The 21,933-nt window shown below is 44.1% G+C and overlaps 1 protein-coding gene across 1 annotated transcript; it reads right to left on the bottom strand.

Moving 5' to 3' along the window:
* Positions 1 to 1,762: 1,762 nt before the first annotated feature.
* On the bottom strand, positions 1,763 to 21,647 carry col9a3 (collagen, type IX, alpha 3). The gene is made up of 30 exons (XM_039007484.1): positions 21,582 to 21,647; positions 20,062 to 20,130; positions 18,310 to 18,381; positions 17,813 to 17,866; positions 16,032 to 16,043; positions 14,340 to 14,393; positions 13,727 to 13,780; positions 13,274 to 13,315; positions 13,066 to 13,122; positions 12,766 to 12,819; positions 12,601 to 12,654; positions 12,382 to 12,435; positions 12,174 to 12,227; positions 11,976 to 12,029; positions 11,705 to 11,758; positions 11,530 to 11,583; positions 11,365 to 11,418; positions 11,035 to 11,079; positions 9,602 to 9,655; positions 9,412 to 9,465; positions 5,771 to 5,824; positions 5,597 to 5,668; positions 5,055 to 5,090; positions 4,599 to 4,643; positions 4,461 to 4,493; positions 2,993 to 3,139; positions 2,798 to 2,852; positions 2,478 to 2,660; positions 2,184 to 2,261; positions 1,763 to 1,947 (listed from the first exon to the last, which is right to left on the bottom strand). Exons 1-30 carry the CDS (start codon positions 21,645 to 21,647, stop codon positions 1,763 to 1,765), a joined length of 1,953 nt encoding a protein of 650 aa, XP_038863412.1.
* Positions 21,648 to 21,933: the final 286 nt, after the last annotated feature.

A 21,933-nucleotide genomic window follows, 5' to 3' on the forward strand; every position in this document is an offset into this window, starting at 1 on the left:
GGACAGATACTCCAATCTCCACTGTGGAGCTTTGCAGCTCCTTCAGGGTTATCTTTGCCCTCTTTGTTGCCTCTGATTAATGCCCTCCTTGCCTGGTCTTGGAGTGTTGGTGGGCAGCCTTCTCTTGGCAGGTTTGTTGTGGTGCCATATTCTTTAAATGTTTTAATAATGGATTTAATGGTGCTCCGTGGGATGTTCAAAGTTTCAGATACTTTTTTCTAACCCAACCCTGATCTGTACTTTGTCCCTGACCTGTTTGGAGAGCTCCTTGGTCTTCATGGTGCCCCTTGCTTAGCTGTGTTACAGACTGGGGCCTTTCAGAACAGGTGTAGATATACTGAGATCATGTGACAGAACATGTGACACTTAGATTGCACACAGGTGGACTTTATGTAACTAATTATGTGACTTCTGAAGATAATTGGTTGCACCAGATCTTATTTAGGGGCTTCATAGCAAAGGGGGTGAATACAAATGCACACACCACTTTTCTGTTTAGATTCATTTTTAAACAAGGATTTTTTTTCACTTCACCAATTTGGACTATTTTGTGTATGTCCATTACATGAAATCCAAATAAAAATCCATTTAAATTACAGGTTGTAATGCAACAAAATAGAAAAAAATGCCAAGGGGGATGAATACTTTTGCAAGGCATTGTATGTAGAAAAGAGTAATATTTCACTGAAAAGTGGCTTTATTTGTTATTTCTTACAACATGGTGCTGTAGCATCTTACAACAGCCACCCACAAATAATAAATAGTATTTAAAGTCATGTATATTTAATAGTTACAGCACCGGTATATAGTGGATGTGGTCATTGCAAAATGAAAAAGATAAAGAGCACAAATTGTGTTATTGTACAATTACAATTTCTGATGCATCCACAACTGTATTTATTTTCAAAACATATTGGAAGGGGAGATTTTAAAATCAAACATGTAATCATGAAAAGTGAAACGAATGAAAAAAAAGGAAACTGACAAAAGCAGTTGTCACAAACTGATTGAAAAGAAAACGAATCTATCAAGAGTTGGAAAATACTGTGGTTGCATCAATATACAAAATATCTGGGCACTTAGGTTTCTTCATCGCCTGTTGCGGTACACGCAAAGCTCCTTGGCAAACTTCACTTTGCTCACTGGCACATATCTTCCTATTTGACATTTCGTAAGCTTGTCTTGTGAGGTAACACCCGCGGTCTATGCAGAAAGGACCTTGACACATACACATTCACTGCAAGGACAATCACGGTTGTCGTGTTTTGGAGACTTGTCTTTCATAGGGGGGTATGTGACGCAAGATGTTTAGGGAGTGAAAGAACACAAGTACATACTTTTACACACATAAATGATTTTGAAAAATAATGGCACATAAGCACTTTTCCAGTAAAGTTGTTTTTCAGTTGTTTAATAAAAAAAAAAAAATGTTATTCACTTTTGATGGTATTCGGAGCAATGCTGGTGTTTTCTAGTTCTCTTGTCAAATGTTTACTCAGCTTTGTCCACTTCATGGATGGGTGGAGTCTAGATTTTTAGTCTCAGTTTGTTTCTTTGTTTTCCCAAACTGCTGTTTTCCTTCTCTTAACACTCTTGGGACGTTCTTCTCTTCCTCAAAAATAAATCTGTCGTTACTGTTCCCGTCTTGTTTTAAATACATTGAAAGAGGACATTATGTGACTCGTCTCTCTCCTCTCCTCCATCTCTTCCTCATCTTTTCTCCTCCCAGGGGTAGCTCGTTCCGGGATGAGGGAAGTAATGTTTAATGGTTCTTGGGATTGGAGGTTTTCCCATGGACATTTGCCCCCTGGCAGGCGGTAGTGTCGCAGATTCCTGGGGAGCCCGAATGCCCGGTCCTTCCTGTCCTACCTGCCTCTCCGGGTTCTCCTGGATCTCCTGGGGATCCGTCACGCCCGTCTTTGACGATTCCAAATACTCCTGGGATACCTACGGGCACAGAAACAAGAGTGCAGGGAATGAGCCAAGTCTCCCAACAAGTACGCACTAATTCAAACACACAGGGGAAACCTGCGTTACTCTTAAATAGAGGCTCAGATGTCCCACAAAGAAGGGGTTTGTGGCAAAAAGAGTCTACTGATACAACTCCCCTTCGCTACCCATTAACGTGTATCATTCTAGCCCAAACCACACTCTGTGAATGCTCGGTGTATAAACTGTCATACCTTGGTATCCCTGGTCTCCAATGGGCCCTTCGATGGCTTTTCCAATGGGTCCCTTGTCACCCTGTTCACCAAGATCACCTGTGGAAGAGACGGAAAACAATGTTTAAAAAAAGGCACTACTATGAGAACTGTGCAATATGCCTAACATACTAGAGATGGTCACACCTGTCTGTACACTTCATACGTTTTGTGCTGCAAAGCTACTATCTGTTAGTCCATTGCTCTGTGCTGATCACATAGGCAGTTTGAGCTGTATGTTTCTCGGCATGGCCCTGTGCATCTCCTGCTACTTACCTCTGGGACCGGGGTCTCCGAGGTCTCCAGGCAGTCCTCTGTAGCCAGGAGATCCACGGGAGCCGGGGTGACCGATAGACCCGGTCTCGCCTGGCTTCCCTGGAGATCCGGCAGCGCCGGGGCGACCCACTTGGCCAGGGGACAGGGGTCTTCTGAGGTTGGAAGCCAGCTTTGCAATCTGATCTGAGAGAGGCAGGACAGAGGAACAGAAATTTGCAAAATATATTTTTGTCAAAAAGGAGTTCATGTCCCTTTTTGGTAATTTAAAGAAAGACAAGGACACTGCACCCTACAACCCTTTTGATCTCCAAAATCCTCACCATCAATCATAGATCCACACAATTCTCTGATGTGCTGTTCGCTTGCCAGTTTACCCTGAAAACATAGGCAGAGAAGACATATTTAATTCAGCAGGTGTCGTCAGTGACAGTTCAGTCGATCCAAGGCATTCTTGGTGCAGGGACACCAACTTGCCAAGTTCACATTAACCCTAGTTACTCAAAGAGGTTACTCACGGGAACACCAATCTTGCCAGCGATTCCGGACAGACCCTGTTCACCCTGAAAGCCCATGAGGCCTGGTTTCCCAGGAACCCCTCTGGCTCCGAGCTCTCCCTGTGGTCCCACCACGCCCTTGGGTCCCAGCTCTCCACGCTTCCCAGACTGTAAACGCAACAACAAAAAACGAAATCAAATATACAACTCTTGTGTAAATGTCAAACAGAGTTAAATTCAGTGGAGGTGTTCAGTTGTAAGGGAAGAAAGTGGAGGTCTATTGCACTCTGTGGCAAAACTTCGAACTTCTCCAACATTATGATCTGAGGGAATCAGACAGCGCAACTGTTTCTGGTTCAGTAGTTAATTTGAGATGACCCCAGAATAAGAAACAACCTGACTTATCAAAGAGCGTTGGGAAAGTAAACACTGTAGTTGTGTTCTTCCTTGAGAACATCAGTGTGGGAGTGTACATACGTCTCATTTGATCATTCATTGAATGATCACAACAAATCCTAAGTGTGAGAGCTGCTGTAGCTAGCAGCAGTTAGCGTTAGCGAGCCACATCGGTGCCTTGGCTGTAATGACATTAATTGTGAGGTAAACTGTGCTGCAGCTTAGCATGGCAGAGAGTGGGCTAAGCAATCGTACGGCAGGCTAATTAATCCAGCTAATCCTGGAATGTGAGCTGGGATCCCGTACAATGAGTTAGTGTGTTGCAGTCTGGCCTGGGCACCAGCACTTAGTGCAAACACCAAATCTCTGGCAACACATCAGAGAGAAACGATAGAGAGGGGAGAGAGACCATAATAAGGGAAAGAGCCGCTAAAGATGTGTGAGATTGTGAAAAGGGGGTCAATGATAGACTGGTCTAGTAAGCCCAACTAAGTAGGGTTTTTGACTGTACGCCTAGTGAATGTGATCACAACTGTTGCGGTCGTTATCTAGAGGGACAAACCTGCCAGTAAAATATGTGTCAATGAATGGAGTTGGACCTAGGGCTCTATTCAATCAGATCCACTTTAGCTAGAGCTGTCAAATCCACAAGTGGCTCCCACTGCATGGAGTCGCAGTAACAGAAATCCCATATAGCCTTCTTTACAAGTTCGAACACTGGATTATGAGATGTAATCTACACCTCGATTTGGGTAATAGAAATCATAAATCTTAAAAATAAAAATAAAATTCATTTGAGTGTAATTATTTCTATGTAGCTTACACTTTCTCATTCTGAACTTGTAACAGGAGTGGGGCGGGTGTGGCTTTGTGACAATGATCGCAAGAGCAGCTGCTCACCGATTTGACTGCTCAAACACAGTTCCATCTCTGACACCACCAAAACATCCGCAATGCGAGTGTCTGCTATCACCGGTTAACGCTTGGACCTGATTGAATCTAGGCTCTAAACATATTGTGGTTTGTCAAACATACATTCAACACTGACAAGGACTCACTCCACAGTTTGGATGAAGATAAAGAGATTACTCACCTCTCCTTTTTGGCCAACTGGACCAAATGGACCCTGAAAATGACAAATAAGACAAAAGAAATTGGATGACACACGTGTTTTCATGTTGATTGGATGTATATTCATTTGGCTGAACTTAAAATATGAAAGATAACTTACAGGTTCTCCATTCTCCCCGGGCAAACCATCAGCTCCTGCCACACCCTGAACAGAAAACAAAATAAGCATTTTTTGATGCCACTTAGTTAGTGGTTATCATTTTTCATTTGAATAACAATAATTGGGTGTGCATGGAAGCTTCCATAGAAAATATCACATCCATCTTTGGTTATGTGCCTACAAAAGTAAAATATAACCCCACAATATCTTCCATAATGAGCCCATAAAACCATATTCCCACCTCTATAACCATTCCCATTATCAATGGCAAGATTCTCTCTAAACCCTTTATTTTAAAATATATATATATTTAACTAGGCAAGAAGCAGGGTAACTCCATGAGCACACTGAATGAAGACAGTTGGAACGGGGTTTCTATGGTATTATAATTCTCAACTTAATTTGACCTTTGACCCCTACTGTAGGGAGCTACAAGTGTAGTACATGTGTACGTACCACGTCTCCTTTAGGGCCTGATGCTCCGACTGGACCCTGCAGGAGGAACAGAATGAGAGAGAGAGAGAGAGAGAGAGAGGGGACTGTTGAATGAAAGAGTCAGTGGTTGTGGAGACCAGAGCAGGAAGCTGGATAAAGCCTGGCTTTGTTCTGCCCTCGGCTACTGAACAGGACTCTTCTTTCTCACCTCTCTCCTGGGTACAGTACAGTACACACCGTTAGGGCTGGAGTGAGTAAGCCCACACTGTCCAGGTTATGAGCATACACTGCTCTGATCTAAATGGGTGTGGCAGGAGGAGCTATGTGTGTGCGTGTTTGTGTGCAGTCCAATATTGGGTCAGATGGTCAATAGCTGTAATCTGTCTTAAGCTTAGCTACAAATAAAAGGCCTTGTTTATTCCCACAAGGACATCTGTGTGGTGAATAGGGATTCGTGGGCTTGGAAACCGATGGTGAAATGTTCAAATCCCCAGGGTGAACATCACTGTTGGTCACTTCTGCAGCCTTTGGCCAGCAAGCGTTCTGTTCGGGGTCACACTCACCCTCTCACCAAATCCGCCGCGGATTCCGGTTGGTCCAGGAAGGCCAGGGTCCCCCAGAGCCCCCTTTATTCCCTGTTGAACATGACATAGACACCATCAGAAGACCTCCAACACATGACACAGAATTTCATTCAGGGATTGTCCAGAAAGGATGTATCCCATCATACCACTGACCTGGAAGCCTTTGCTGCCCCGAACCCCGATGTTGCCCGCTGGTCCGATGCCCCCCTGGGAAATATACAACATAATGTTAGCACAACAAGAAGTACATCAGGGCCTGCAGACACAGGAAGTACATCTCATCCGGACCTTTGACCGTTTGCCTTCCCTCATCCAATATGATCTGTTATTCAAACCTGACCTTTTTAAGAGACTCCAATAAAGAAGGACATGATTGTTTATAACTTGGTAAGAGGAGGATATTGCAGTTGCGCTTGAAGAAAGAGGTCCACGAGTCATTGTTGATGTAGTGCAGGGTTTCCCAAACTCGGTCCTGGGGCCCAGCCTGGGTGCACGTTTTGGTTTTTGCCCTAGCACTACACAGTTGATTCAAATAATCAAAGCTTGACGATGAGTTGGTTATTTGAATCAGCTGTGTAGTGCTAGGGCTAAAACCAAAAAGGTCAGCCGTGGAGGGGGAGGGGCCCAGGACCCAGTTTGGGAAACCCTGGTGTAGAGCATGATAATCACTTTTATATCCTGGCTGTATCCTGAATTCCCTCCCTCTAGGGTTCTGATGGGGAACCAAAGACAAAATCCCCTCTGTGTCTCTGACCCTCTTTCATCCATGCCTCTTTTATACACTCCTGTCTTCACCACTGCCTCCATCTAACTGGAGGAGAATATAGCTATATACAATTTATTAGGTACACCCCTCCAGTACCTAGTCGTACTCCGCTTTGTCTCCAGAACAGCCTGAATTGGTCAGGGCACGGAAACGTTGCTCAATTAGAATCAAAGGAAAACATTCCCGACACCATTACACCCCAGCCACCAGCCGGTACCATTGACACCAGGCAGGATGGGGGCATGGACTCATGCTGTACAAATTTTAGTACAAAAAAAGTACAAAAAGTACAAAAAAAAAAAAAAAAAAAAAGTATGAATGTATGTACTTGTAAGTCGCTCTGGATAAGAGCGTCTGCTAAATGACTTAAATGTAAAATGTTATTATTCAAATGCTGCTTATGCCAAATCCTGACTCTGCCATCAGCTTGACGCAACAGGAACCGGGATTAGTTGGACCAGGCAATGTTTCTCAACTTTTTCTACTGTCCAGTGTTGGTGATCGCGTGCCCACTGGAGACTCTTCTTTATGTTTTTAGCTGATAGGAGTGGAACCCGGTGTGGTCGTCTGCTGTAATAGTCCATCCGTGACAAGGACCGATGAGTTCCGAGATGCCATTCTGCACATCACTGTTGTACTGCGCTGTTATCTGCCTGTTTGTGGCTCGCCTGTTAGCTTGCACCATTCTTGCCATTCTCCTTCGACCTCTCATCATCAAGCTGCCGCTGACTGGTTGCTATTTGTTTGTCGCATCATTCTCAGTAGACCCTGGACACTGTTGTGCGTGAAAAGCCTAGGAGGCTGGCCTTTTCTAAAATACAGTAACCGGAAAGCCTGGCACCGATGATTATACCACGCACTCGTTTTGCCCATTCAAAAGTTCAATCGAACAGTAACTGAATGCCTCGACGCCTGTCTGCCTGCTTTATATAGCAAGCCATGGCCACGTTACACACTGTCTGCAGGAGCAAACCATTTTAGTGAACGGGATGGTGTTCCTAATAAACTGGCCACTGTGTGTATATAGTGTGAATATACACTCCCCTCCGTATTTATTTAGACAGTGAAGCTAAAATATGTACATTTGGCTCTATGCTCTGGCATTTCGGATTTGAGATCAAATCCTTCATATGAGGCGATAGTACAGAACGTCATCTTTAATTTGAGGGTATTTTCATACATATCTGTTTTACCGTTTACATTTACATTTTAGTCTTATCCAGAGTGACTTACAGGATACATTAGGGTTAAGTGTCCTCCTCAAAGCTCTGGGATTCGAACCAGAGAATCTCTTAACCGCCCCCCCAAAATTCTAACCTCCCCTGTTATTAGTAATGCTGTGATGCTCGCATTTTTTGGGGGGGGGTTATGATCTTTGTTCCTCTGTACCTTTCTCACTCATATTGTATGTTGCTATCCAACAGTCTCCTAGTTAATCACAACCGATTGTGTTTTATCATTTAACTAATAAGGGGAAGTTTTCGTCCTTATCCTCTCTCAATCATCATACTGTACATTCAAACAAACAATAAGATGATGGATAAAATGTGTAACACCATCTTGTTTTCTCTTGCTAATGTCCACATGAAAACAATACAAGTAATCCAGGAAGTTATGATTTATCTTTTATGGGCAAGAAGCTTTAGACCTGAAAATGAATGTCACACCCAAACTTTAGGGAAAGAGTTGAGTATTGTTGGCCGTTGAAAGCCTTCTAATAACGCCTCTGTGCTCTTGTTTCATTCCAGACTTGTTGTAAGCATAATGGGAGAGAATGAGAGAGCAGCAGACTCATCACGAGGTAATGTGGTAATACACTACATGAACAAAAGAATGTGGACACCTGCTCGTCAAACATCTCATTCCAAAATCATGCTCTTCCGGGAAGGCTTTCCACTAGATGTTGGAACAATGCTGCGGGGACTTCCTTCCATTCAGCCACAAGACAATTAGTGAGGTCGGGCACTGATGTTGGGCGATTAGGCCTAACTCGCAGTCGGCGTTCTAATTCATCTCAAAGGTGTCCGATGGGGTTGAGGTCAGGGCTCTGTGCAGGCCAGTCAAGTTCTTCCAGACCGATCTCAACAAACCATTTCTATATGGACCTCGCCTTGTGCACGGGGGCATGGTCATGCTGAAACAGGAAAGGGCCTTCCCCAAACTGTTGCCACAAAGTTGGAAGCACAGAATCATCTAGAATGTCATTATATGCTGTAGCGTTAAGATTTCCCTTCACTGGAACTAAGGGGCCTAGCCTGAACCTTGAGAAACAGCCCCAGACCATTATTCCTCCTCCACCAAACTTTACAGTTGGCACTATGCATTCAGGCCGCCATTGGACATTTGGCGGAGGCCAGTGATCTCCTGGCCTCCGCCAAACCCAGATTCGTCCGTCGGCCTGCCAGATAGTGAAGCGTGATTCATCACTCCAGAGACCACGTTTCCACTGCTCCAGAGTCCAATGGCGGTGAGCTTTACACCACTCCAGGCGACGCTTGGCATTGCGCATGGTGATCTTAGGCTTGTGTGCGGCTGCTCGGCCATGGAAACCCATTTCATGAAGCTCCTGACGAACAGTTCTTGTGCTGACGTTGCTTCCAGAGGCAGTTTCCATTTCACAATAACAATACTTACAGTTGACTGGCAGGGCAGAAATTTTACGCTCTGTTTTAACCATACTTTCTAACGGTCAGGAAAAACACTTCTGATATGTTGACTGCTATTCTACTTGGTAATAAAACAAATTTAAAAAATGTTATTGTCACACACACCAGATAGGTGCAGTGAAATGTGTTGTTTTACAACAAATTAAGGTTAAGTGCCTTGTTCAAGGTCACATCGACTGATTTTTCACCTTGTCGGCTCCAGGATTTAAACCAGTGACTTTTCTGTTACTGGCCCAACACTCTAACCAGTAAACTACCTACCGCCTTGGTACATGGCTCCACTCTACCCACTGCCATCTCAACAGGTGGATGCTGCCACGTTTCCATGGATACGGTATTGAACTTTGACCTAGACTACTTACAGCCACTCCTCTGGGTCCCGCCTCGCCCCTCTCTCCTGGGATACCGATGTCGCCCTGTGGGAGGAGTCAGATGATGGTGCAGGCAGGTGAGACGAGCTGATACACCACAAGTGCAATGCAACAAAACAACCCACAACACACAGACACCCCCAAAATACCCTACTGTCCCAGAAGCCCATCAGATACATACAGGAATACCTGGCTCTCCAGACGGCCCTGCCTCTCCCATCTCTCCTGGGTCGCCCTGGGAAGGAAAGGGTTAACAGAAGGGTTATGTGGTGGCTTAACTTCACTGCCATTGGCTTAATGGTTCCTCTAATTGTATGATGTCATTTGTGACACCACTGTATTTCCTCTGAAAGTGTGATGTCATTTGTGACTTTACTGTCTGTATGGTTCCAATGGGCACATTCTTGCCAGATCTTACAACACCTGCATAGGTATTTTAAGTATTAGCTAACCACATCATATGTTATAGCAATCTGGTTCCTGACGGCACAGTTGATGAAGTGGCACGCAACCATTGGTTGATGCATGCAACATCTGAGCAGGGAACCTTTGATTGTAATTGACATGACATAATTGGTGTAATCACTGTCTGTATGGTTTATTATATGATTGTATGATACCATTTGTGACGTCACTGGATGTGTGACATCACAGTACACATTGATGACATCACTGACTATGACACCACTTGCTGTTTCTTTTGAGTCTGTATTCACGTAATAAGAATGAATCCCCCTCGACCACGCCCACAAATTGGGGGAAACAAACATTCTTTCCATTTGACTCCTATTGTAAAAGAGACAACTTCGATTTTTTTGTTATACAGAAAAGAAAACAAACATGGCGAAAAGCTGCTGTGTTTTCCCCACAGGCGGGCAGGGCTGTGACGTTATATCTAATACCAACTGGGTCTATGATTTCAGTTGTAATATTAGCTGTATGATTCCATCTTTTGATTGCATAATATCATTGTGACATCAATGGCTTTATGACATCACTAAGAAAATAGCCAAGATTTATGTCATTTTTACTTTGAAACAAAAACACTTTTTGGAGTTCTCATATGCTTGCAATGTTGTTTTGATTGTTGCTTTTAAAGTCGCTAAAATTACATTACAATTACAAAATGCCTATTTTGGATGCAGCAATTGTTACCTAAAATGCTATTGCTCATTGTCATAGGCTGTAGTCAAAGAGCCATTTTACTGGTTGAAGGTTAAGTTGAAGTGTTTTTTGTTGTTGTTGTATAATGCAGTTGATTTACAACGACGTCACAAACATTATATTAAGCAGGACATCCATACAAGCCCTACAATCCAATTAGAACCAAAAACTAGTGTGAAATGCACTCATAAGCAACATGTAAATGGAGGCTTTTTTTGCTGGCCGTCTATGAGAACTCCCCCAATTTTTCCCCCACGGTGTGGAAATAGTGAATAGCGACTTGGGGTTTAACCATAGAATTACATATTAGAACTGCATAATTTAATATGATCTCTGCGGTGGTAAAAACGATGATATCCTTCTCTTTATGGCCCCATTGTATACATCATATCCGTGTCTTTATGAAATCACTGTCTTCATGACCTGGTTAGGCATTGTTGTCATACTCACAACTCCTCCTGTGGCTCCCTTTGCGCCAGCCTTTCCTTGTAAACCCTGAAATACAGACATAGAAACATGACTCTGGGGTAGTTTCCACAGTAGTACTATGATTATATGGGACGGGCCTAGTAAACACACTGTGAGAGACTGAGTTAGATGTGATTGTGTGGTCATTAGAGTGTGTAAGAGAATCCGAGTGTGCAGGTTTAAGGGCATCTCCTAGTAGGATACAGTGGGACAGATAATGGCCAACTTTACACAGTGGGACGCTAGATAATGTCATGCTTTACACAGCAGCTACGGGCACGGGGAGGGAGACACACTGGGTTTGATACTCACAGGAAGGCCGTTGGGTCCTTTCTCACCGGCTACCCCATTCCGCCCGGCGTCGCCCTGGCAACGCAGAGAAACACTGTCACTATGACATCAGCCACACCCACCGGGGGCTCATGGGAAATGTCAGCAGAGCAGAGAGCATTTTGGGAGGAAAGGGCGCCACTTTACCTTCTCGCCATCCAGTCCCTGGGTGCCATCTTTCCCGTCTCTGCCAGGGATGCCCTGTGGAGGAGAGAAACACTCTGTTGGTCAGGGGGTCCGAGATCTGCAATATCTGTTTTCATGAGAGATTTACATTTGATTATGGATGTGTATTTGAAGAGATTTGCATTTTAAGACTTACAGGGTCCCCTTTGGGTCCTGATCCCCCGGGAACTCCCTTTGGACCAATTTTGCCCTGTTGCGAAATGACAAGGAACAATGTTACATTATCTGAACAGTTTGTAGCACACCATTAGATCCTTTACAATCTCTTGTACTCACACCATGTACCGTCACATGACTGTTTAGTCTGCTATTTCATTAGAGATCAGAGTTGCCTGTAAATAGGATGTTCAGTCAGACATGCAAATATCAATACAAAAATGTACAGCATGTGTGTATTATTTACTCACAATCTCGCCCTTTGGCCCTCTAAATCCCTCTGGTCCTTTCTCTCCAACATCACCCTGGAATTGTCAAATGACACACACAGAGCTTTTTATTGATGGGACCAATGGCAGACAGCTAACGCAATGACATAAACACCAGTGCCGAAGTGAGGTACGAGTTATACACTACTCAACAGATAGTACGAACAAGGAGAGACTCACTGTCTTGCCGATGACGCCAGCAATACCAGGTTTGCCTCGGAAACCAGGTAAACCCTAAAAAGAAAAATGAGAAAGAGACAGTAGATGCATTACAATCAGGGAAACTGACATAGCGTTTCCACTGCAGCCTATTGAAGTGCTGGTCTGTAAGTTCCAGACAAAAGACAGAGAGGTCTGTGACAAAGACATTCAGAGGCATGGTACTCACCCTGTCTCCTACTGCCCCCATCGGGCCCTGAAGTCCCCTCAAACCACGAGGACCCTGGGAAACAACACCACAGGAGGGTTAAGAACCAATCAGAATCAATCACAACCACCATAAGAGTCAATCAGAACAATCAACACTGCATAGCAATGGACAATCTAAACAAACAGGCAACAGATAAAAATGTCTGTGTTTCGAGCCACATTAGGTGACATCCCTCACCTGCAGGCCCACAGTGCCGGGAATACCTGGAGGACCAGATGGGCCAGCATAACCCTGGGAGAGACAACAGGACACACAGTTAAACAATAGGTATTTCACATCTGGATTAACACTTCAGACTAGTAAACCTTTCTGCTCTCTGAGTTTCATTCTTATTGATCTCACCTTCTCGCCGTCTTTCCCGAGCTCTCCCTTATCTCCTTTGTGTCCTGTGTGACCCTAAATGAAGAGCGAGCGAGAGGGGATGGAAGGAAAGACATACAGAAGAAGCAAGGGAAACATATTTAGAGAGGGATGGCGAGAGATATAAAGAAAGACAAAGAAGGGTAGATCATGAGAATGGGAGATACACAACAGTTAGTTTAGCTGTCATGTTCCTGGGGGAAACTGTCATTTGAAAAGCACACATTTCAGAGCTTTAAAAGGCACACTGAGTAAGGTAGAGCAACAATGTACTATACCCACCTTGAATCCAGGCATTCCTGGAGGGCCGGAGGGGCCAGGAGGACAGATGGCAGGACACTATAAAGGGGAAAGACAACACAGCATTAGGCAAAGGCATGTAGTAAAAATAATGTCCCATTGCTGTTCAATGGTGTGCATAGCAATGCAGCACAGTACAGGGTTGATGTACTTAAATGTGTTGGGTCTGAAAAAACGTCCTGATACTTACCAACAGATCTCCACTGCCATCAGGGAGAGCCCCAGGAAGACCCTTAGAGAGGTAGAATGAAGAATGAAGTTCAGATTGATATATATATTTTATTTTATTTTATTTAACCTTCATTTAACTAGACAAGAACAAATTCTTATTTACAATGACGGCCTACCCCGGACGACGCTGGGCCAATTGTGCCCTATGGGACTCCCAATCACGTCCGGTTGTGATACAGCCTGGAATCGAACCAGGGTCTGTAGTGACGCCTCTAGCACTGAGATGCAGTGCCTTAGAGCGCTGCGCCACTCGGGAGCCCAAATGAATGTGTAACACTTCCATCTGTCTTTCTTTAAGCATTTCTTCACCCCACATCTGTGTGACCACGCATATCCATCCCTGACTGATGGCAGCAATAACAATGTCACTAAGGTGGAGAATCAACAGATCATGTAGATGTTCTGTACTTACTGGGGGTCCGTCAGGGCCGGGAAGCCCAGCCAATCCTGCAAGACCCTCAGGGCCCTGGGAGAGAGGCAAAGGAACACACAGGCTAGAGTCAGTCAATCAATCAACCTGATTCATTTGCATATAAACTGTACCAAAATCACTGCATAGACATAGATTTCCCCATACTATCATCATGTTAAAATAAAGGAAATCAAAGCTGACGCTCCATTGCTGAACCTCTGACCAGCGTCTCCGATATGAAGCTCAACTGAAATCATGCCTCATCACGATCACTCCAATCAGTCCTGGTTCTCTCTCCAGGGGCCTTTCCCTACTCCACTATGGGAAACCGAGTGGATTGGAGAGACGTGCCTGTCTTCTCTGTCTCAGGGATCTCTAGTGTTGGTCCTGGAGTGATACTGCTTCTGGTACTGCAGATTTTACTTGTCATTCAGTACTTAAACATCAAACTTGCAAACTTGATTACTTCGTCATGAATTACCAGGGAGTCCACTAGATACCCAGTAGTGGCAGTCAAAGAGGTGATTAAGTGTAAGTGTATATTTCCCTGTTTTCTGTCTGTTGTACATCTTTCTTAATCGGGATGAATTCATTAATTGGTCTTAACACTCACTGCTGGTCCCTGTGGCCCGCTTCCGCCCGCAAGCCCATTTGCTCCTGGTGGCCCCTGGAAACAATAGAAATGGGTTGGGTGAGAGCACACACACGCAGCAGGCACGGACATACACAAACACATGCGTAACTAGAAGAAGTCATATATAGACATGCAAAAATATCTACACACACACACACACACACACACACACACACACACACACACACACACACACACACACACACACACACACACACACACACACACACACACACACACACACACAAAAGCAAAGTGAAAACTGGTTTTGATCATCTGTACTCACTGGAGCTCCCGGTCTCCCTCTGCCCTACGGAAGACAGGGAAAGGCATACTAAGACATACATACATACACATAAGACAACTTATGAGCCATCGTGTCATAACAAGCTGATGTTATCATGGTTCAAACGTATAGGTGTAATTGAAGGCTTGTGACAGTACACCGTATGTATACGATGATAGACAGCTGTGTGTGCTTGTGTGTGTTTGTGTGTTTGTGTGTGTGTGTGTGTGTGTGTGTGTGTGTGTGTGTGTGTGTGTGTGTGTGTGTGTTTGTGTTATGTTATAACTGGGAACATTTGTATGTGTCTTGACCATGTGACTCGACCAGGAAACTCTGGGCCCTAGTTATGGATTTAGCTGTTGACAGGTGAGTGTGTGTAATCAACAACATCTATATTTCTAGTGATCCGTCTGGTGTAATAGAGGTTATGAACATGGGCCGGTGATAAAGGCTACGTCGGTATCTTATTGGGCATGTCACAGAGGTGGAAGATGAACTTGTACTTACAGGAGGTCCACCTGGCCCGGGAGGTCCAGCATCGCCCTGTAGTGGCAAAGACACACGACCCCTCAGACAACTTCAACAGATACAATGAAACTAGGTGAGAACTAGGTTAAAAACCTAAAACATTATTTGCATGTTCTTGTGCCAAAACTGGGTTTCGAGGTCTTTGGGAGGGGATGACGTGTCAACATCGAGTCATGTATCAGTGAGCCAAAACTAGAGCAACTGCCTTGGTCCAAATAGGTGGGAAACAATCGAAATGATTACATTATTATAAAGATGTTACAAATGTAGACTGCGTACACTTTTCCTACGCTGAAAAGTGCTGCTGTGACCTGATATGACCCAGAATAATAAAGATGCCCCCCCCCTCTCCTTATTTTGTGCCCCTTTTCCTGTTCACTCTTTCACTCCCCCCTCCCTCCCTGTTTCCTCTCTCTTTCCCTTTGCCCCCCTCCTTTGCCCTCCAACCCCAACCCCTCCTCTGCCCCCCCCCCCACACACACACACACACTCAACCCCACCAACATTCCATCTCAGCTGTGTTTGGACTGTTTGTGTGGTGTGAGGGAGAAAAAGACTCACAATGAGACTTAACACAGTGGTGTCATGGCAACCAACACTGCATTCCACACTGTTCCAACTGACTTTATATTGGATGAGTGTAGACTAGACTGCTGCACAAATACACACACTAACACACACACACACACACACACACACACACACACACACACACACACACACACACACACACACACACACACACACGCACACGCACACACACACACACACACAGTTAGACACACGCACATGCACAGACACTGTTGCACGCACTCAAGCGCATAAATGCACGCACATATACAGTACACAGCACTTACGCCCGCATGCACCTGCACACGAGCACGTATCACACTTGCACACACAGAGCCACACGCGTGCATGTCTCCTGTGATGTATGGGAATGTGTCGTGGTTTGTTTTCACTTTTCATCCCTCTACTGTTATTCTCAGTATCTCTAGTATTCTCTGTTTGAATTATTTTACAGCTACTTGAAGCTGGTGGACCAAAATGTGAAAGTTACCACCAGCTTCAAAAAACTGTAAAAAAAAACTATATTTTTTCTTATTGAAAATATATATTCACAGCGATTTAGATGGTAAAATGATTACCTACACTATTCAGTGCTTGTTTTTTCACATAAACTGAAATTGAGCGAACAGTGTAGAATTTTAGCAACCAGGAAATGACAGAAAAATTTCCACTAGATAACATAGCCACAAAGTAAGAACAGCTTTCCCAGTTTGACAACAGATGCTGCTCCGGCGGGAGAAATCAATAGGCGAATATCACAGCCAATCACAACACTGGCGGGTAAGTGATACCGTGAAACACATCATTCCACTATTAGCACCAGATATATTATGGACATTTTCTGAAATTACAATGCAAAACTTCTATGTGTAGCACCTTTAATAGTAAGAACATACAGTATCTTCCTCTAGTCTAAGCAGTAAAGACTGCTTATGTGTGTTGAAGAGCATCGGTGAACTTCATTATCTAGTGACTCTTTTGGGGAGGTGGTCGATATGTCTTGACAGCGAAAGGTATTTTTTCCTGAAAATGTAGCTACTGTGTTTTGCTCTGAAAACAGCTTCAGCCCAAATTCCTTCCTCAGTGTGAGCAGGGGGAGGGAGAGAACGTTCAAGCTTGTCAAGCTTCATCCCATTAGTGCATGGATGTTAGCCAGGAAATAAACACTCACTTCCTGATTAGTGTGACTAATTAGTTGAATTGCAGAGGGCTGCCTCCATTTTTGACAGCGGACCCATTTACTCCCTTCAAGTTGTGATCACAGGACCCTTTTAACATCCATTCATAGCTCGCATTTAATGCATGACTCCCAACAATTCATACCCAGTTCTGGGGGTGCTAGGTAAAACCATTACGTTCTCCTGCGCTGTACTGCTTTCATGCCATCCTTCATATTCTCAGCGCTTCATCTTCCTCAGAGGATGACTGTATTTATTTCCTCCTGCATCCAAGCCGCAGATCCCTCTACTTCCTATAGTCTGATTGGTGGGCAGCTGTGCGCATTCCAGGCGGGATTAGGGAAGCAGCGGCCAGCGCTAGATACATCTGACTCAGTGTCACCCTATCCCTCATTAAAAACATTCCCACAAAGAGCCAGAGCCAGCTCGACAAATCCGTCCCGACAGGGAGAAAACAGAGGCCTGTGTAGATACCAGCTTTAGCCCACCAAGGTCTCAAGGAGCTCAATGTAACTAACCCCCTTTCTCTCTATTCTGTAGGGTCATACAGATATGATACACAGAGGACTGGATGGCACCTCCCTCAGCCTAAGGTCATTCTAAGGTCACAACACCAGCTCTCTGGGTGGGTTTTCACAAGTTGAGCTAACTGAGGCACCTCAAATCGTTAATGCCTTTGTCACTATGTACATACTGTGTGTGTGTGTGTGTGTGTGTGTGCGTGCGCGCACACCCATGTATGTGTGTGAACGCATCTGTGTGTTTTAGTGGCTGATTGAGGAGGCCAAAGGGGCAGTCTTTAGTTAAAGACGTCATTAAAGTTAATGAGGCACATCCAGAGGCAAACAGCCACGCAGGGACCTTGGGGGACCGATAGGCGCTTCACTTACAAACTCCCCTGGAGGACCGTCCTTCCCTGCAGGCCCATCAGCACCTGTCAATCCCTGAGGAAGAATCACAACATCATTGAAACATTATTAGACATTATATTGTGCTATTTCTTACGTCTAAATTACTCAATTCAACTGTTTGATTAGATGGGGGGACACATTTGATGGGATAATTCATTCAAGTTCTCTAACAAAGAGGTAGCTATGAGCAAGTTGTTCACTGAATAGAGGACAGGCTACTCGTTCTGTATGCAGGTAAATGGCTGTTCAGTCCAATTCAGTCGACTCCGGGCAGTCAATTACACGATGAGATACAGTGAATACTGGGAAGCAGTCGAAGCAAGTGTCAAGGAGTACAGTTTGGTATCAATAGCTCAAGCTACTGCATATCTAATAGGTGCATGCTGAGTTATCTATGACAGCAATTCAGGCAATCTCTTTCGCATCAATAACAAGACCAGTGTGTGTGTGTGTGTGAGTTTCTACGGGTCACTTACGTCCACCCCTGGGAGGCCGGGCAGGCCTGGGTTCCCTGGTCCTCCTGCTCCCCCTGCTTTCCCCTTGGGTCCCTAAAACATTGGAACAGGTCTGTGTTAGAACAATCAAACACCCTACAAAACCTTATTGTTGATCTGTTGTTGTAAAAGATTATGTTCTGTTGTTATACTCACAGCTTTCCCTGAAAGTCCAGCAGGGCCATCTTTGCCCTGTCAATCAAAAGAAACAACATAAGATTCCAAAAGGCCACATATCTCAAAGGCCTTTGACTTCAGTCTGGCAATTGGACAGATTTTGGACATATCATGTCCTTAAATAACAAGTGATTAAGTTATATGTTAATAAAAGTCCACAGTCACAAATGCCACCCAAATTACGGTGAGTGTGTGTGTGTGTGTGTGTGTGTGTGTGTTTAAAGACGAATAATACCATCTCAGCAGAAAGCTGTGAAATACGGACGTCCTTCTGGCCATTTTTTTCATAAAAGGTCAATCACAACACAACTGAAATGAAACTCATCTAAAGCTATATATCGAATGGCTACCAGTGATATACAGACTGTGTGTATGAAGTGCTTTAACGCACAGGAGGTTGTAGTTACCCTCTGCCCGAAATCTCCCAGTGGGCAATGGGGGAAAATAAACATTGCTAAAAGACTGAGCAGAATGGTCACATGATGAAAGCCTCAGGTTGGTTTGGACAGGGGGTAGGAGAAGGGAGGGAAGGGTGGCGAGGAAGGAGGTGTGAGAGGTAACTTTAGATGCTCTCGTAGGGTTGGGGAATGTATGAATGAATGGGTCTTCTGTATGGCTGGCTGGCCTTCCAAACTGTGGTGAATTGACTTTACTCCACTCAAGCAACACAGCTATTCAATCCCCGACATCGAAAGGTTTGATAGACATAAAATATCAAATGTATTTGAATTTCTGTTATGAGATCAGAAAAGTTGCAGTCTCTGTTTGGGGGCCATTAACATATCAAGTTATTGTACGGTTTGAGACCATAGGCCTTAATGTTTTGGTTTTTTGAGCACATAATCCGATTTCCCCTCTAACACATAGCACAAGTATGAACTTGATTTCTGGTTTAAGTTGCGACCTTTGGTTTTTCCCATTTCTATCATGATTGGCTCTGATGTGTCATCGGGTGCCCTCTGGCCAATAAAAGGCCTGTGTTTAATGATGACTAACTACCTGTGAGGCAGGGTTAAGACTCTCAGTGGGAGGAGTCAATCCCTTATAAACTGGATGACTAGCGAGCATTTGACCACAATTTGATTGCAAGACCGATACTAAAACACCACTGTCATCAATGATGGGAAATTGATACAACTCGATCAGCTGGGATTAGAAATAGAATATCAGTCATACTTGGATTTTCAATCCATTTGATTTCAGTTTTGTTGTTGTTAATCAGTAGACTACAATTTGAATAAACTCATCTTTAAAAAAATAATTCCCCTTTAACGTTGTCGAAAAGTAAAAATTACTTTGATAATTATTAGGATTAAAGACAACACCTTCCCTATAAAAAGTTGGCATAAATCTTAATTTAGGTCCACATAAGTACATTTGTTTTGTTTGACAAGCGAGTGCTAAAGTAACAAGTTACTTGATTGCCTCAGCCATGATGACAACTTCATTCGGTAATTGGATAGCAAAACCCAGCTCTACTACACTCCACTACTTTACAGTGGTCTCAAACCCAATGAGAGAGCCCCTCATGCTTCGGTGTCTGGCTAGCTAACTCACGTCAGTACCATCCTTCCCTGCGGGTCCCAGGGGTCCTGGCGGCCCGACTGCTCCTCGTGGGCCGGGTCTCTGCGACACAAAACCAAGACGTCAAAAATCAATACAGATATCCGCAAGACAGATAGGTATTATCATGTGATAATTCTTCATAAATGGTCTAAAATCAAGCTGCTTTATGTCCAAATGGGCATGGAAGGAATGCGCGCATTAAGAATGAAAAAATATACAGGATAAACCTTGTACCTAAAAAAAAATATATATATATCCAAGTCTTAATGCTTGTTGTTGAAAGTATTCCAATAATAGTGTGCACTGATCGTGCATCATTATTCAGAACGAAAAAGAAGTGTCCACATTGGTAGGCTTCAGGTTATATTATATTATAAACTGGGTGGTTCGAGCCCTGAATGTTGATTGACTGACAACTGTGGTATATCAGACCATATACCATGGGTTTGACAAAACATTTATTTTTATTGCCCTAATTACGTTGGTAACCAGTTTATAATAGCAATAAGGCACCTCTAGGTTTGTGGTCTATGGCAAATATACCACGGCTAAGGGCCGTGTCCAGGCACTCTGCTTTGCGTCGTGCTAAAGAACAGCCCTTAGCCGTGGTATATTGGCCATAACCCCCCCCCTTTGGGCCTTATTGCTTAATTACATTGCTTCGAATCTCCTAAACAATCAACTAAAAATATTTAAAAAATACATTTCGATGATTCCGTTCCAAGAATTTGTGAAAAACATTTCAAATGTATCACAAATTATATGATGACAAAGCTATGTGCATGAAATAGCCTTTATACAACCGAGCTCTTGAGCGCAGAAATGACCCCAATTACGCACAGGCAGTGCAAATAATTTCTATGGTCACAAACTAATAATTTAAGTGTAATAATATAATGAAAAATATACTTTATTTAATTTCAGACTGGACTAATAAGCCTAGGTGATTCCTAGGGCTTCCAAGGAGCACGGCTGAATGAACAAAGGTGTCATTGTGAACAGGCCACTGATCCATGGGCTCTGCATTCTTTAGGCTCTACTCCATACCCCTACTCCATAAACACGCAAGTAAATTAAAAAAGGTAACTGAAAAGACATCAGTCCTCATTGTTTCAATAACTCATTCAGAAATCTTTGAACAAATCGACACCTAGGCTACATACAACCTTATAAAACAAGAAAGGCACTAACACGTAGGAAAAAAATCGAACCCGTCTATATATAACCTATGTATTAAACTGGGTCAAAGGTTCATATCAAAATGGATGACAAATAGCCTATATATGACCACCTTGCAGGAAGCCTAATTATCATGGAAGGATTCGACTGACACATTTACACCCACAGCGGAACGCATAAACTATTAACTAAATGAGAACATCAGGCCAGTTGAGTGCCTACAAATTCTTCAGGCAGTTTACAAAGAAGCTATACAAACAGCAATTCCGGGCACAAGGTGACGGATGAAAACATTAGGGATGGATAACGGGCGCACCAAAGCCACCGCTTACCTGGGCTGTAGATGATGCCAAAAGCTGGCACAGCAAGAGCAGCCCGAGAGCTGAGAATATAGACATGGCTCCCCGCTCGCCCCTCAAATCAGAATTTACGCAGAAAAAGTCAAACCCCGCTCCCAGTCCTTATCGCTCGCTCTCCCCCCGGCTCCGTGACGGACCGCTCCTTCACCTTACAGCGCGCGGCTCCTGAATGGCTTTCACCTTGATTCCAGATAAACCTGAGCCTCCAGCCGAGGGGGGCAGATCGCACTGTAGAGAGGGATGAGGGGAGTTGTGAGGTGAGGAACTGATGGAGGGGGGAGCGAGGTAGAGGTGCACGACTTCGGAGCCAGTAAAAGTGGGCTGT

Source organism: Salvelinus namaycush, chromosome 14, assembly GCF_016432855.1.
Source record: "Salvelinus namaycush isolate Seneca chromosome 14, SaNama_1.0, whole genome shotgun sequence".
NCBI lineage: Eukaryota > Metazoa > Chordata > Actinopteri > Salmoniformes > Salmonidae > Salvelinus > Salvelinus namaycush.